This window comes from Symphalangus syndactylus, chromosome X (assembly GCF_028878055.3).
Source record: "Symphalangus syndactylus isolate Jambi chromosome X, NHGRI_mSymSyn1-v2.1_pri, whole genome shotgun sequence".
In the NCBI taxonomy this organism is placed as follows: Eukaryota; Metazoa; Chordata; class Mammalia; order Primates; family Hylobatidae; genus Symphalangus; species Symphalangus syndactylus.
In genome coordinates this window covers 68,324,945-68,339,215 of record NC_072447.2, presented here as the reverse complement: position 1 = coordinate 68,339,215, position 14,271 = coordinate 68,324,945, and the positions used below count along the sequence as shown (strand labels likewise).

The 14,271-nt window shown below is 38.7% G+C and overlaps 1 protein-coding gene across 2 annotated transcripts; it reads left to right on the top strand.

Moving 5' to 3' along the window:
- Window positions 1-832: 832 nt before the first annotated feature.
- Window positions 833-14,058, top strand: PAGE3 (PAGE family member 3). Of its 2 annotated transcripts, none has more exons than XM_055268206.1 (5): window positions 833-920; window positions 1,823-1,914; window positions 2,369-2,477; window positions 5,355-5,480; window positions 13,942-14,055. In XM_055268206.1, the coding sequence occupies exons 2-5, from the start codon at window positions 1,831-1,833 to the stop codon at window positions 13,962-13,964; spliced, it is 342 nt and encodes a 113-aa protein (XP_055124181.1). In that variant the 5' UTR covers window positions 833-920; window positions 1,823-1,830; the 3' UTR covers window positions 13,965-14,055. The 2 variants fall into 2 exon arrangements, with proteins under 2 accessions (XP_055124181.1, XP_055124180.1); XM_055268205.1 differs by having other exon boundaries at window positions 851-920; window positions 1,809-1,914; window positions 13,942-14,058.
- The last annotated feature ends 213 nt before the right edge of the window (window positions 14,059-14,271 follow it).

The following is a 14,271-nucleotide window of genomic DNA, read 5'->3' as shown; positions in this document are numbered from 1 at the left end:
AATGTGGCACATATACACCATGGAATACTATGCAGCCATAAAAAATGATGAGTTCATGTCCTTTGTAGGGACATGGATGAAACTGGAAAACATCATTCTCAGTAAACTATAGCAAGGACAAAAAACCAAACACTGCATGTTCTCACTCATAGGTGGGAATTGAACAATGAGAGCTCATGGACACAGGAAGGGGAACATCACACTCTGGGGACTGTTGTGGGGTGGGGGGAGGGGGGAGGTACAGCATTAGGAGATATACCCAATGCTAAATGATGAGTTAATGGGTGCAGTAAAACAACATGGCACATAGATACATATGTAACAAACCTGCACATTGTGCACATGTACCCTAAAACCTAAAGTATAATAAAAAAAAATGCATCTTTAAAGGTTCACATTAAACTTTAGATAACAGTGTTTGTTTTTCAAAAGGCAAGAGTTAGTTAATACAAACTAGACCTCAGGAAAAATGATCAACAGGTACAGGTGTCCTCTTGTTCACTTGCCATCCTGTGTAAGCCTGTCCTTGGGCTGGGCCTGGGGTGCAGTTAAATGTCATGTATTTATAATCCCTCTTCCCTCTATTTATGAGGGAAGTGTGAGAGTTGTATTGGGCATGATAAGTAATTTGACCTCGAGCCTCAGGGACCCTTACTTAAGATGTCAAAAAGTTTAGGAAGGAAAAGTAAAAGAGCTGTGCAAGCCCCTTTCAATATTCAAGAAACCTTGTGGCTCCTAGTCAACAGAGGCAGTAAAACCTCAGCCTACGTAACAGAAGCAGCATGCGTATGCATGTCCGTTGCTGGGCGTGTCCATTATTGCGCATGTGTCTTGCTGTCTGCTGTCTGCCCTCAGAGCTCTGCCCTGAGAGGTGGTCCTCCTGTCGTCTTCATTCTTTCTCACTGACTGGGACTCAGCTGGTAGGTCCGCAGATCAGTCCTCCTGGGAATTTAGTTGCGAGTGAATGTGAAGGGGAGCCAGCGGGCTTTGGACAGGTCCTGCGACACAGAAATCACAGTCCGTGGCTTCTGAGAGAAAAGCGCCTTGTGGTAGATGTCCGGCTCCTCCCAGGTCGCGACGCCGCATGGGCCTTTGTCGTCGTTTCTGGGCTAGGACGAGGGAGGAAGGTGGACTGTAGAGGGGAGGAATCACGTGAAGATGGGGCGAGTGCTGGGCGTGCTGTTGGAGTTATCTGAATGCTGAAAGGCCTGGAACCCTGCGAGGGAGGACAGATTCCCCAGTTCTCACCTCGGCAGTGGCAGGGCGAGGTGGGCAGTAAGGAAGGGGCCTGGAAACTAGGAGCACCGCGTGCTGATAACCGTGGCCCTGAGGTCTGTAGAGTGCTCCACCGCGGTAGAGAGTGAGGAGCACGCCCTTCACTTGGCTTTGCAACTTCACACCTCTGCCGCTGACGTCTCGGGCAGGAATCGGAGAGGCTGTGCGTTCCAATAAAACTTGATTTTAGGGGGGAAATGGGCCGAGTAAATGAGAGTGGGACAAAAGCAGTAGTCACTCCGGTTCCAATTCTCCACCTATATTTTCCTAGATATCTTCATGATGGAGAGTCTAATTGTGAAACCAAAACTCACAGAGAAGTCCTCTGTCTTGCCATGAGCCTTGACTGCTACCATAGCCATAACATTAATGACTTTGCAAGCAGGCATATTTGGCTAAATTAGATGATACCTAAAAATTTTTGAAAATATCTTAAAATTAAGTCCCAGGGTAATTGTGAGCTTGCATGCTTTCCAATTTAGCCATGGAAGTGGTCAAATGATACAGCCTTATGTACATTTTCTGAATCACAGTATGCCACTTTCAGAGTGAAACATGAGTGGACATCAAAGAACAAGATCCAGATCTAGAGAAAGAAGAGATGATCAAGACTCTAACCATCCAGTAGGGCCTGTGGTTGTGAGTATTTTAACATTTGATATTTTCTATTAGGAACTTATTTTTGTGAAAATGTTGTTGAACTAATATATTAATAAGGTTTTCCATGCTTATGAATGGTAATAATTGAATCTCGTGAAGTAAACATAGATTTGGATGTTTGCATTCTAATGTTGCCTGGATGGCTATGTTTTTATATTCCCCAGAAATATTCTCTATGGCTTCCTTCTCCTGCTTATTCATAACACATTGTATACATCCATTCCAGCGTGGATTAAAATAGCTTCCCAAGTTTTTAAGGGTAACTCTTCTCTTGTAGTAACTATTAAGAATAAGTATATGTAGAATTGTGTAGGAAAAAATGTCTTTAGACTTATTTATGTTAAGATATATTTGTATACTGAGTATATGTATATTATTGACATGCATTATTAATAACAGAGCTTTTTGTTTGCACATGCACTCATATTCCTAGGCCCAGGAGCTGCCCAGTGATGACCAACTTCAACAAGAGGAACCAGCAATTGAAAATCAGGATTATACACCTGGTCAAGAGAGAGACGAGGGAGCACTGGACTTCCAAGGTGAAGGGTGGGAGAGGAAGAATGCCTATGAATGGAGGGGGTGTATGTATATATCATGTATTATGATATGGAAGTAAAAGGAGGAAAAAAGCAATAGAAAGAGATCTCAAACATTGCCTGAAACTTGGCTGGAAAAGTGAAGAAGGCATAGTTCACAGCCAAGGGCAGTCCCTTAGTAGAATGCATTTGACCTTCAAGACTTACTTGTTATGCTTGCCAGAGCACTTCATTAGCAAATCCAGGGAAACTATGTTTAATTTTACTCCGAATTATATACTATTTCACTAGTTAAACTTGATCTTAGAATATTGTCTGTCCTTCCTAGTAATTATATTAAAAGTTTAAGCAACTTTTAATAGCATGTGTAGAGTGCTAAGGCATTATACATATGTTATAGATCACATATATATCATATATATGTATATATCTCATATCCACACTAATTCACACCTTGGATTGGACTAGCTTGCATCAAGATATAAATCTCTCTATATATGGTATGTGATATATATATCACATATATATATCATATATAACCCCTTGGATTAAACTAGTTTGCATAGAAATATAAATCCCACTTGATAAGTAAGAAAACTGAGACTCAGAGATTGTGTCTTACCAAAGGGCACTTCACTGGTGGAGAAATAATTTGTACTTTATTCCAAAGTATGTATTCTTCTTACCATCTAGGTTGCTATAAGAAAAAGTGAATGATTTTGCTTAAACTGTTTAATACTAAAATGTCTATACTGTGAGATAGCTCAGTACTGGCATTGGAATAGACCCGATTCAGTGGAACAGAATGTGATTCCAGAGAATGACTCAATGAATGATAGCCACTGTTTACTTTGATTGAAATTTGTGTATGGAAAGTTTAGTTAATAGCTGAACAATTCAGGATATTGGCATATAGGTAGCTGGTTCAGTATAATTTTTAAGTGGCTTTTAAAAGGTGGTTAAATCATCTTATGGCTAGAAACATCAAAAAGTTATGTACCTGCGATTATCATGAAAAAATTAGTTCTTCCAGGTGTGGCATTTTGGAGCAAAATATTTACATAGCTCAAGCCATACATTATTTTAGCAATTCACTATTGAAAGAGTCCCAGAATTATGATGACAATAATACCCATTAAATTCTTTCCATTCCACTTCCCATTATTCTTGCTGGAAGTCAACGATTTTGCTGTATTCACAAATAATTTTGCTGTTGTTTTTAGAATTTCATTATATATGGAATTCATTTATGGAAAGTAACATATAAGACCTTTGGACCTAAAAGTAACTTTATTTTAACAAAATAAGTTTCCTATTACCCCAATAGGTTATGGGTGTCATGACTATAAGATATGTCATATGCTTACAAATCCATTCAGCTAATTCTTCATAAAATTATATATTAAATGTAATTTAAATCTTATCCATGGTGTAAATTTCTGATTTCCTGGATAGCTGATGTTTATTCCCCTTACTGCGCTATGGTAAAATATAAGGATGGCACATGTTTTGTGGTTTGTCCTTATAATGTCATTTAAAATGGAGGTTTTCGTAATGCAGGAAAACAAATATATGAAGTCCAATCCATCTACAGCCATACCAGCCTGAATGCACCCAGTCTTGTCTGAAGTCCAATCCTAGTTGCTGTTAATGTTGCCAAAAATAACTCTTGTCTTCCTGAACTCCAACATAGTTGTCATTTATTCTTTTTTATTTTTAATTTATGTTTTGAAAAAATATAAAATGTACAGAAAAGTTGCAAGACTATTATAATCAACTCATATGCTTTTCACCTAGATTAACTAATGTTTAGAGCTTTGCCACATTGATTTCATGCCCACTATTCTCTTATATAGCCATATTCTCTTGGATAACCCCTGTATGTTTATTAAATTTGGGGAATTCAACAATGAAAAATGCAGTTGTTTAATATATAGCTTATATTCAAATTTCCCCAGTTGTCCTAATAATTTCCCTTATAGTTTTTTTTCTGATTCCAGGATCATGCATTACATATAGTTATCAATCCTATTTAATCTTTTGTAATCTGGACCAGTTCTTCACTCTTTCTTCATCTTTCATGACACTGGTATTCTTTTTTTTTTTTTTTGAGACGGAGTCTCGCTGTGTCCTCCAGGTTGGAGTGCAGTGGAGCGATCTCAGCTCACTGCAAGCTCCGCCTCCTGGGTTCACGCCATTCTCCTGCCTCAGCCTCCCCAGTAGCTGGGACTACAGGCGCCCGCCAACACGCCCGGCTAATTTTTTGTATTTTTAGTAGAAACGGGGTTTCACCGTGTTAGCCGAGATGGTCTCGATCTCCTGACCTAGTGATCCGCCCGTCTCGGCCTCCCGAAGTGCTGGGATTACAGGCGTGAGCCACTGCGATCGGCCGACACTGGTATTTTTTAAGAGAATGGACCAGTTGTTTTGCAGAGTGTTCATCAGTATGGGCTGTATTTTTAAATACTTTTTTTTCACTCAACATTTATTCACAGTGACTCATGCCATGCAATATGTAGGTTTTAGGGATGTAAATATTAATGAGAGAGATGATTTCAGCCTTGAGCTCACAATCTAGACAGACGCAAATGAATCACTAATTTGAAATGATAAGTACAATAACATATACCTACAGAGGGTTCAACTAAGCTGTCTGGGGCAGTTGTGGGAAAAGAAAAGGGTGATAACATTTGGAAAACTTTGTTTTCTTTTTCTGATAAGACTCCTGAAATAATGTTCTTGAAATTCTTATGCATTGCATGTATTACCACAGTAGCCTATAGGCTTTTATTTCATAACATTGAGGGAGTGAATATTATCATTCTTTTATTTATATTTTATGTTTTACAACTTAAATTGGTAACCTTTTTTATTTTTAAGTGCTACGCCGGGCAGCCTATCTCTGGGAACTCACTCGGTCAAAGACTGGGGGTGAATGTGGAGATGGTCCTAATGTCAAGGGAGAATTTCTGCCAAATCTGGAGCCTGTTAAAATACCAGAAGCAGGTAAGTTATTCATTAAAAATGCAAATTATGGGGTTTCTGTTTTCAAAAATACTATATATTTTATAATATAGAGGTACCACTACTGCTAATATAATTTAACAGAGTTCGTATATAAAGATTCTTTGAAAGATAGTTCAGTCCCCAAAAGCCTGACTAATAAACAAACACCATCATAGATTCTACCACATTGGGTCAAAGCCATATTCAATTATAAAATGTGAAGGTATTTTCCTACTTTTTAGTATAAGTTCCTAAACCAACAGCTAGTAATATCAGATACTTTTATAAAGGTCTGCTTTTAATAAATACCTAATGAATTTGTAACAGATATTCATTGTATGAAACATGCTGAGGCAATTAGGCAGGCTCTAATCCAAGCTCTAACAAAATTTCACTGACTTTGGGCAAATTCCTTATCTTCTAAACCCATATTTGCTCTTATACAAATGGGTCAAAATCAAATATATTAAAATTTGAGTAATTAACTTAAGTACATTTTACAGATGTTTTTTCCAGACTTCTAGGCATTAGTTACATGAGCTTCTGAATTTAATATAAACACTTAGTGTTTAGGGGAGAAATTATCTTGCATTAGTCTACTGCTTTTGCTCTACATTCCTGATCCTTTCCATTAGAATATTTAGATTAAAAATATTTTTCAGGCTATGTTCAGGAACATATTGAACATATACTCACAGGAAGATCATTGCCTTAAATACATGTTATTAAAAAATAAAAATATAAAATTATATGAGCATTCAATATAAAAAACAAGAAAAAGGCACAAAGTAAACATAAGGGAAAACGAAAAATATACTTAATAAAAGACAGGTATAAGTCTTTATTTAAGGGAAATAATTCAACTAGTAAATAAAAGAGATTTTCAACATATCTATGAATACAGGATCCCCTAGTTTACATAATCTTGAAGAAAATGGACAAAGCCCAAGTATACACAATAAAAAATAGGAACAAGACAGGACAGATATTTAATGTGTAATATAATTAAAAGTGGATACATTCTTGAACTCTAAACAATTTTCTTTTATTATTATTATTATTATTATGCTTTAAGTTTTAGGATACATGTGCACAATGTGCAGGTTTGTTACATATGTATCCATGTGCCATGTTGGTGTGCTGCACCCATTAACTCGTCATTTAGCATTAGGTATATCCCTAATGCTGTCCCTCTCCCCTCCCCCCACCGCACGACAGTCCCCGGAGTGTGATGTTCCCCTTCCTGTGTCCACGTCTTCTCATTATTCAGTTCCCACCTATGAGAGAACATGCGGTGTTTGCTTTTTGTCCTTGTGATAGTTTACTGAGAATGATGGTTTCCAGTTTCATCCATGTTCCTACAAAGGACATGAACTCATCATTTTTTATGGCTGCATAATATGCCATGGTGCACATGTGCCACATTTTCTTAATCCCGTCTATCGTTGTTGGACATCTGGGTTGGTTCCAACTCTTTGCTATTGTGAATAGTGCCACAATAAACATATGTGTGCATGTGTCTTTATAGCAGCATGATTTATTAGTCCTTTGGGTATATACCCAGTAATGGGATGGCTGGGTCAAATGGCATTTCTAGTTCTAGATCCCTGAGGAATCGCCACACTGACTTCCACAATGGTTGAACTAGTTTCCAGTCCCACCAACAGTGTAAAAGTGTTCCTATTTCTCCACATCCTCTCCAGCACCTGTTGTTTCCTGACTTTTTAATGATTGTCATTCTAACTGGTGTGAGATGGTATCTCATTGTGGTTTTGATTTGCATTTCCCTGATGGCCAGTGATGATGAGCATTTTTTCATGTGTTTTTTGGCTGCATAAATGTCTTCTTTTGAGAAGTGTCTGTTCATGTCCTTCGCCCAATTTTTAATGGGGTTGTTCATTTTTTTCTTGTAAATTTGTTTGAGTTCATTGTAGATTCTGGATATTAGCCCTTTGTCAGATGAGTAGGTTGCAAAAATTTTCTCCCATTTTGTAGGTTGCCTCTTCACTCTGATGGCAGTTTCCTTTGCTGTGCAGAAGCTCTTGAGTTTAATTAGATCCCATTTGTCAATTTTGGCTTTTGTTGCCATTGCTTTTGGTGTTTTAGACATGAAGTCCTTGCCCATGCCTGTGTCCTGAATGGTATTGCCTAGGTTTTCTTCTAGGGTTCTTATGGTTTTAGAAATAACAGGTAAGTCTTTAATCCATCTTGAATTAATTTTTGTATAAAATGTAAGGAAGGGATCCCATTTCAGCTTTCTACATATGGCTAGCCAGTTTTCCCAGCATCATTTATTAAATAGGGAATCCTTTCCCCATTGCCTGTTTTTGTCAGGTTTGTCAAAGAACAGATAGTTGTAGATATGTGGCATTATTTCTGAGGGCTCTGTTCTATTCCATTGATCTATGTCTCTGTTTTGGTACCAGTACCATGCTATTTTGGTTACTGTAGCCTTGAAGTATAGTTTGAAGTCAGGTAGCTTGACGCCTACAGCTTTGTTCTTTTGGCTTAGGATTGACTTGGCGATGCGGGCTCTTTTTTGGTTCCATATGAACTTTAAAGTAGTTTTTTCCAATTCTGTGAAGAAAGTCATTGGTAGCTTGATGGGGATGGCATTGAATCTATAAATTACCTTGGGCAGTATGGCCATTTTCACGATATTGATTCTTCCAACCCATGAGCATGGAATGTTCTTCCATTTGTTTGTATCCTCTTTTATTTCATTGAGCAGTGGTTTGTAGTTCTCCTTGAAGAGGTCCTTCACGTCCCTTGTAAGTTGGATTCCTAGGTATTTTATTTTCTTTGAAGCAATTGTGAATGGGAGTTCACTCATGATTTGGCTCTCTGTTTGTCTATTGTTGGTGTACAGGAATGCTTGTGATATTTGTACATTGATTTTGTATCCTGAGACTTTGCTGAAGTTGCTAATCAGCTTAAGGAGATTTCGGGCTGAGACAATGGGGTTTTCTAGAAATACAATCATGTCATCTGCAAACAGGGACAATTTGACTTCCTCTTTTCCTAATTGAATACCCCTTATTTCCTTCTCCTGCCTGATTGCCCTGGCCAGAACTTCCAACACTATGTTGAATAGGAGTGGTGAGAGAGGGCATCCCTGTCTTGTGCCAGTTTTCAGAGGGAATGCTTCCAGTTTTTGCCCATTCAGTATGATGTTGGCTGTGGGTCTGTCAGAAATAGCGCTTATTATTTTGAGATATGTCCCATCAATACCTAATTTATTGAGAGTTTTTAGTATGAAGGGTTGTTGAATTTTGCCAAAGGCCTTTTCTGCATCTATTGAGATAATCATGTGGTTTTTGTCTTTGGTTCTGTTTATATGCTGAATTACATTTATTGATTTGAGTATGTTGAACCAGCCTTGCATCCCAGGGCTGAAGCCCACTTGATTATGGTGGATAAGCTTTTTGATGTGCTGCCGGATTCGGTTTGCCAGTATTTTATTGAGGATTTTTGCATCAATGTTCATCAAGGATATTGGTCTGAAATTCTCTTTTTTGGTTGTGTCTCTGCCAGGATTTGGTATCAGGATGATGCTGGCCTCATAAAATGTGTTAGGGAGGATTCCCTCTTTTTCTATTGATTGGAATAGTTTCAGAAGGAATGGTACCATTTCCTCCTTGTACCTCCGGTAGAATTCGGCTGTGATTCCATCAGGTCCTGGGATCTTTTTGGTTGGTAAACTATTGATTATTGCCACAATTTCAGAGCCTCTTATTGGTCTATTCAGAGATTCAACTTCTTCCTGGTTTAGTCTTGGGAGGGTGTATTTGTCGAGAAATTTATCCATTTCTTCTAGATTTTCTAGTTTATTTGCGTAGAGGTGTTTGTAGTATTCTCTGATGGTAGATTGTATTTCTGTGGGATCGGTGGTGATATCCCCTTTTTCATTTTTTATTGTGTCTATTTGATTCTTCTCTCTTTTCTTCTTTATTAGTCTTGCTAGTGGTCTATCCATTTTGTTGATCTTTTCAAAAAACCAGCTCCTGGATTCATTAATTTTTTGAAGGGTTTTTTGTGTCTCTATTTCCTTCAGTTCTGCTCTGATTTTAGTTATTTCTTGCCTTCTGCTAGCTTTTGAATGTGTTTGCTCTTGCTTCTCTCGTTCTTTTAATTGTGATGTTAAGGTCAATTTTGGATCTTTCCTACTTTCTCTTGTGGGCATTTAGTGCCACAAATTTCCCTCTACACAGTGCTTTGAATGTTTCCCAGAGATTCTGTTATGTTGTGTCTTTGTTCTCATTGGTTTCAAAGAACATCTTTATTTCTGCCTTCATTTCATTATGTACCCAGTAGTCATTCAGGAGCAGGTTGTTCAGTTTCCACGTAGTTGAGCAGTTTTGAGTGAGTTTCTTAATCCTGAGTTCTAGTTTGATTGCACTGTGGTCTGAGAGACAGTTTGTTATAATTTCTGTTCTTTTACATTTGCTGAGGAGAGCTTTACTTCCAACTATGTGGTCAATTTTGGAATAGGTGTGGTGTGGTGCTGGAAAAAAATGTATATTCTGTTGATTCGGGGTGGAGAGTTCTGTAGATGTCTATTAGGTCTGCTTGGTGCAGAGCTGAGTTCAATTCCTGGATATCCTTGTTAACTTTCTGTCTGGTTGATCTGTCTAATGTTGACAGTGGGGTGTTAAAATCTCCCATTATTATTGTGTGGGAGTCTAAGTCTCTTTGTAGGTCACTCAGGACTTCCTTTATGAATCTGGGTGCTCCTGTATTGGGTGCATATATATTTAGGATAGTTAGCTCTTCTTGTTGAATTGATCCCTTTACCATTATGTAATGGCCTTCTTTGTCTCTTTTGATCTTTGTTGGTTTAAGGTGTATTTTATCAGAGACTAGGATTGCAACCCCTGCCTTTTTTTGTTTTCCATTTGCTTGATAGATCTTCCTCCATCCCTTTATTTTGAGTCTATGAGTGTCTCTGCACCTGAGATGGGTTTCCTGAATACAGCATACTGATGGGTCTTGACTCCTTATCCAATTTGCCAGTCTGTGTCTTTTAATTGGAGCATTTAGCCCACTTACATTTAAAGTTAATATTGTTATGTGTGAATTTGATCCTGTCATTATGATGTTAGTTGGTTATTTTGCTCGTTAGTTGATGCAGTTTCTTCCTAGCCTTGATGGTCTTTACAATTTGGCATGTTTTTGCAGTGGCTGGTACCGGTTTTTCCTTTCCATGTATAGTGCTTCCTTCAGGAGCTCTTTTAGGGCAGGCCTGGTGGTGACAAAATCTCTCAGCATTTGCTTGTCTGTAAAGGATTTTATTTCTCCTTCAGTTATGAAGCTTAGTTTGGCTGGATATGAAATTCTGAGTTGAAAATTCTTTTCTTTAAGAATGTTGATGTTGGACGCAGGAAGGGGAAGATCACACTCCGGGGACTGTTGTGGGGTGGGGGGAGGGGGTAGGGACAGCATTAGGAGATATACCTAATGCTAAATGACGAGTTAATGGGTGCAGCAAAACAACATGGAACATGGATATATATGTAACAAACCTGCACATTGTGCACATGTACCCTAAAACCTAAAGTATAATGATAAAAATAAATAAAAAATAAATAAAACAATGAAGTTAAAAAAAAAAAGAATGTTGAATATTGGCCCCCACTCTCTTCTGGCTTGTAGAGTTTCTGCTGAGAGATCCGCTGTTAGTCTAATGGGCTTCACTCTGTGGGCAACCCGACCTTTCTCTGTGGCTGCCCTTAACATTTTTTCCTTCATTTCAACTTTGGTGAATCTGACAACTATGTGTCTTGGAGTTGCTCTTCTGGAGGAGTATCTTTGTGGCATTCTCTGTATTTCCTGAATCTGAATGTTGGCCTGCCTTGCTAGATTGGGGAAGTTCTCCTGGATAATCTCTTGCAGAGTGTTTTCCAACTTGGTTCCATTCTCCCCGTCACTTTCAGGTACACCAATCAGATGTAGATTTGGTCTTTTCACATAGTCCCACATTTCTTGGAGGCTTTGTTTGTTTCTTTTTATTCTTTTTTTTCTAAACTTCCCTTCTTGCTTCATTTCATTCATTTCATCTTCCATCACTGATACCCTTTCTTCCAGTTGATTGCATCGGCTACTGAGGCTTCTGTATTCTTCACATAGTTCTCGAAAGTTGGCTTTCAGCTCCATCAGCTCCTTTAAGCACTTCTCTGCATTGGTCATTTTAGTTATACATTCGTCTAATTTTTTTTCAAAGTTTTTAACTTCTTTGCCATTGGTTTGAATTTCCTCCTGTAGCTCGGAGTACTTTGATCATCTGAAGCCTTTTTCTCTCAACTCATCAAAGTCATTCTCCGTCCAGCTTTGTTCTGTTGCTGGTGAGGAACTGCATTCCTTTGGACGAGGAGAGGCACTCTGCTTTTTAGAGTTTCCAGTTTTTCTGCTCTGTTTTCTCCCCATCTTTGTAGTTTTTTCTACTTTTGGTCTTTGATGATGGTGATGTACAGATGGGTTTTTGTTGTGGGTGTCCTTTCTGTTTGTTAGTTTTCCTTCTAACAGACAGGACTCTCAGGGGCAGGTCTGTTGGAGTTTGCTAGAGCTCGACTCCAGACCCTGTTTGGCTGGGTGACAGCAGCAGTGGCTGCAGAACAGCGGATTTTCATGAACCGCAAATTCAGCTGTCTGATTGCTCCTCTGGAAGTTTTGTCTCAGAGGAGTACCCGGCCGAGTGAGGTGTCAATCTGACCCTACTGGGGGTTGCCTTCCAGTTAGGCTGCTCAGGGGTCAGGGTCCCACTTTAGGAGGCAGTCTGCCCGTTCTCAGATCTCCAGCTGTGTGCTGGGAGAACCACTACTCTCTTCAAAGCTGTCAGACATTTAAGTCTGCAGAGGTTACTACTGACTTTTTGTTTGTCTGTGCCCTGCCCCCAGAGGTGGAGCCTACAGAGGCAGGCAGGCCTCCTTGAGCTGTGGTGGGCTCCACCCAGTTCGAGCTTCCTGGCTGCTTTGTTTACCTAAGCAAGCCTGGGCAATGGCGGGCGCCCCTCCCCCAGCCTCACTGCCGCCTTGCAGTTTGATCTCAGACTGCTGTGCTAGCAATCAGCGAGACTCCGTGGGCATAGGACCCTCCGAGCCAGGTGCGGGACACAATCTCCTGGTGTGCCGTTTTCCAAGCCCGTTGGAAAAGTGCAGTATTAGTGTGGGAGTGACCTAATTTTCCAGGTGTGCCGTTTTCCAAGCCCGTTGGAAAAGTGCAGTATTAGGGTGGGAGTGACCCGATTTTACAGGTGCTGTCTGTCACCCCTTTCTTTGACTAGGAAAGGGAACTCCCTGACCCCTTGCACTTCCCAAGTGAGACAATGCCTGGCCCTGCTTTGGCTAGGCTCGCGCAGGGTGTGCTAAACCGACTGTCCTGCACCCACTATTTGGCACTCCCTAGTGAGATGAACCCAGTACCTCAGATGGAAATGCAGAAATCACCCATCTTCTGCGTCGCTCAGGCTGGGAGCTGTAGACCAGAGCTGTTCCTATTCAGCCATCTTCAGCACTGAGGACCAACAATTTTCAAAATTTGATGCAATGTTTGATATGCTAGCAAAACATAAAATCATTTACTACACCACAGTAGTAACTGAACATTTAAACATCATAACATGCATGAACTTTTAAAACTTGCCAGAATTTTCCATCAAAAGTATTTATCATTTAAAAACAAAAAAAATAAGCTATTGTTTGTTTATTTGTATTTGGCTTTTCTAGATTCCTCAGTCTCTTCTCTTTCTCTCTCTCCTCCTCTCCCTCTCCTTCTGATCCCCCTTTTGCCAAATTGTGAGAATCATCACTATTTCTTTTTAACACTTCATCTATAATGATAATGTCTTGCAACCAGTGTGACGATGTAATTTATTGGACAAACTGGAATATTTTTAAATGTGCAAAGAGGCATTATTGATAATTATACTAGAACCACAAGTGAAAACAACCATATAAGGAGTAAACTAATAAAAGCATTTTAGCATTTTGCCATAACAGAAACAAAACAAATATAATACTAGCCTTTCTATTTATGTCACTTAAGCACTTTCAAATGTGGCATTACTGTTTGAGCTATCCTATATTCAAAACATTATTTCAAATTTCTTTTGTTTCCTAAGTTTTATGTTTGTTTATGTTTGGTTAGTTGGATTTTTTTTTTCTAAAATTACATGCAGTTTTTAGTTTCTAGTTAAAACTTTCTTTAAATAGGTTCATTTGATCAAATCATTTTGAACTCAAACTCTTTCTTATACACTAGAAAAATGAGTGGGATTTTAAAATATTGTTAATATACCTGAAAGCCTACCTCAAAGTCTCCATAGAGATTTAACTGGATATAAGCTGGAGGGTTACCTAGTTATCGTTCATTTCATAAAACCAAAACTATGCCTTTTTTCAACCCATAGTGTCATCATAAAAAGTTCTGCTAAAAAATACTCTCAACTGTTATGTTTATCTTATAGGTGAAGGGCAACCATCGGTTTAAACGAAGACAAGCTGAAACCATACATGCAGTCTTTATGTTGGAAACTTGACCAGTAAAATTGTCTCAATAAAGTTTCTCAATTGTCTGCAAAGAAGTCTTGTGCAGCTTATGTCAAACTAGGAATAATTAGGTGTTTCATGCTGTTGAAAATTGTATCTTTTTTGAAAATTTATATTTTGTTTGAGCTGGTATATAGAGATATAATTTTATGTATTGATTTTTCTCTCCAGAAACCTTGCTAAATATGCTTATTAATTCCAAAAGTTTCTCTCTAGGTCATTTTTGATTGTCAACATGTACAATCCTG

Excerpts from the sequence above, each read along its gene's own strand:
- PAGE3 (XM_055268205.1), top strand. The coding sequence starts at position 1,831 with ATGAGTGGACATCAAAGAACAAGATCCAGATCTAGAGAAAGAAGAGAT. Across the intron at positions 1,915-2,368 it reads ATCCAGTAGGGCCTGTGGTT|GCCCAGGAGCTGCCCAGTGA; the intron begins GTGAGTATTTTA and ends TCATATTCCTAG. Across the intron at positions 5,481-13,941 it reads TGTTAAAATACCAGAAGCAG|GTGAAGGGCAACCATCGGTT; the intron begins GTAAGTTATTCA and ends TTTATCTTATAG.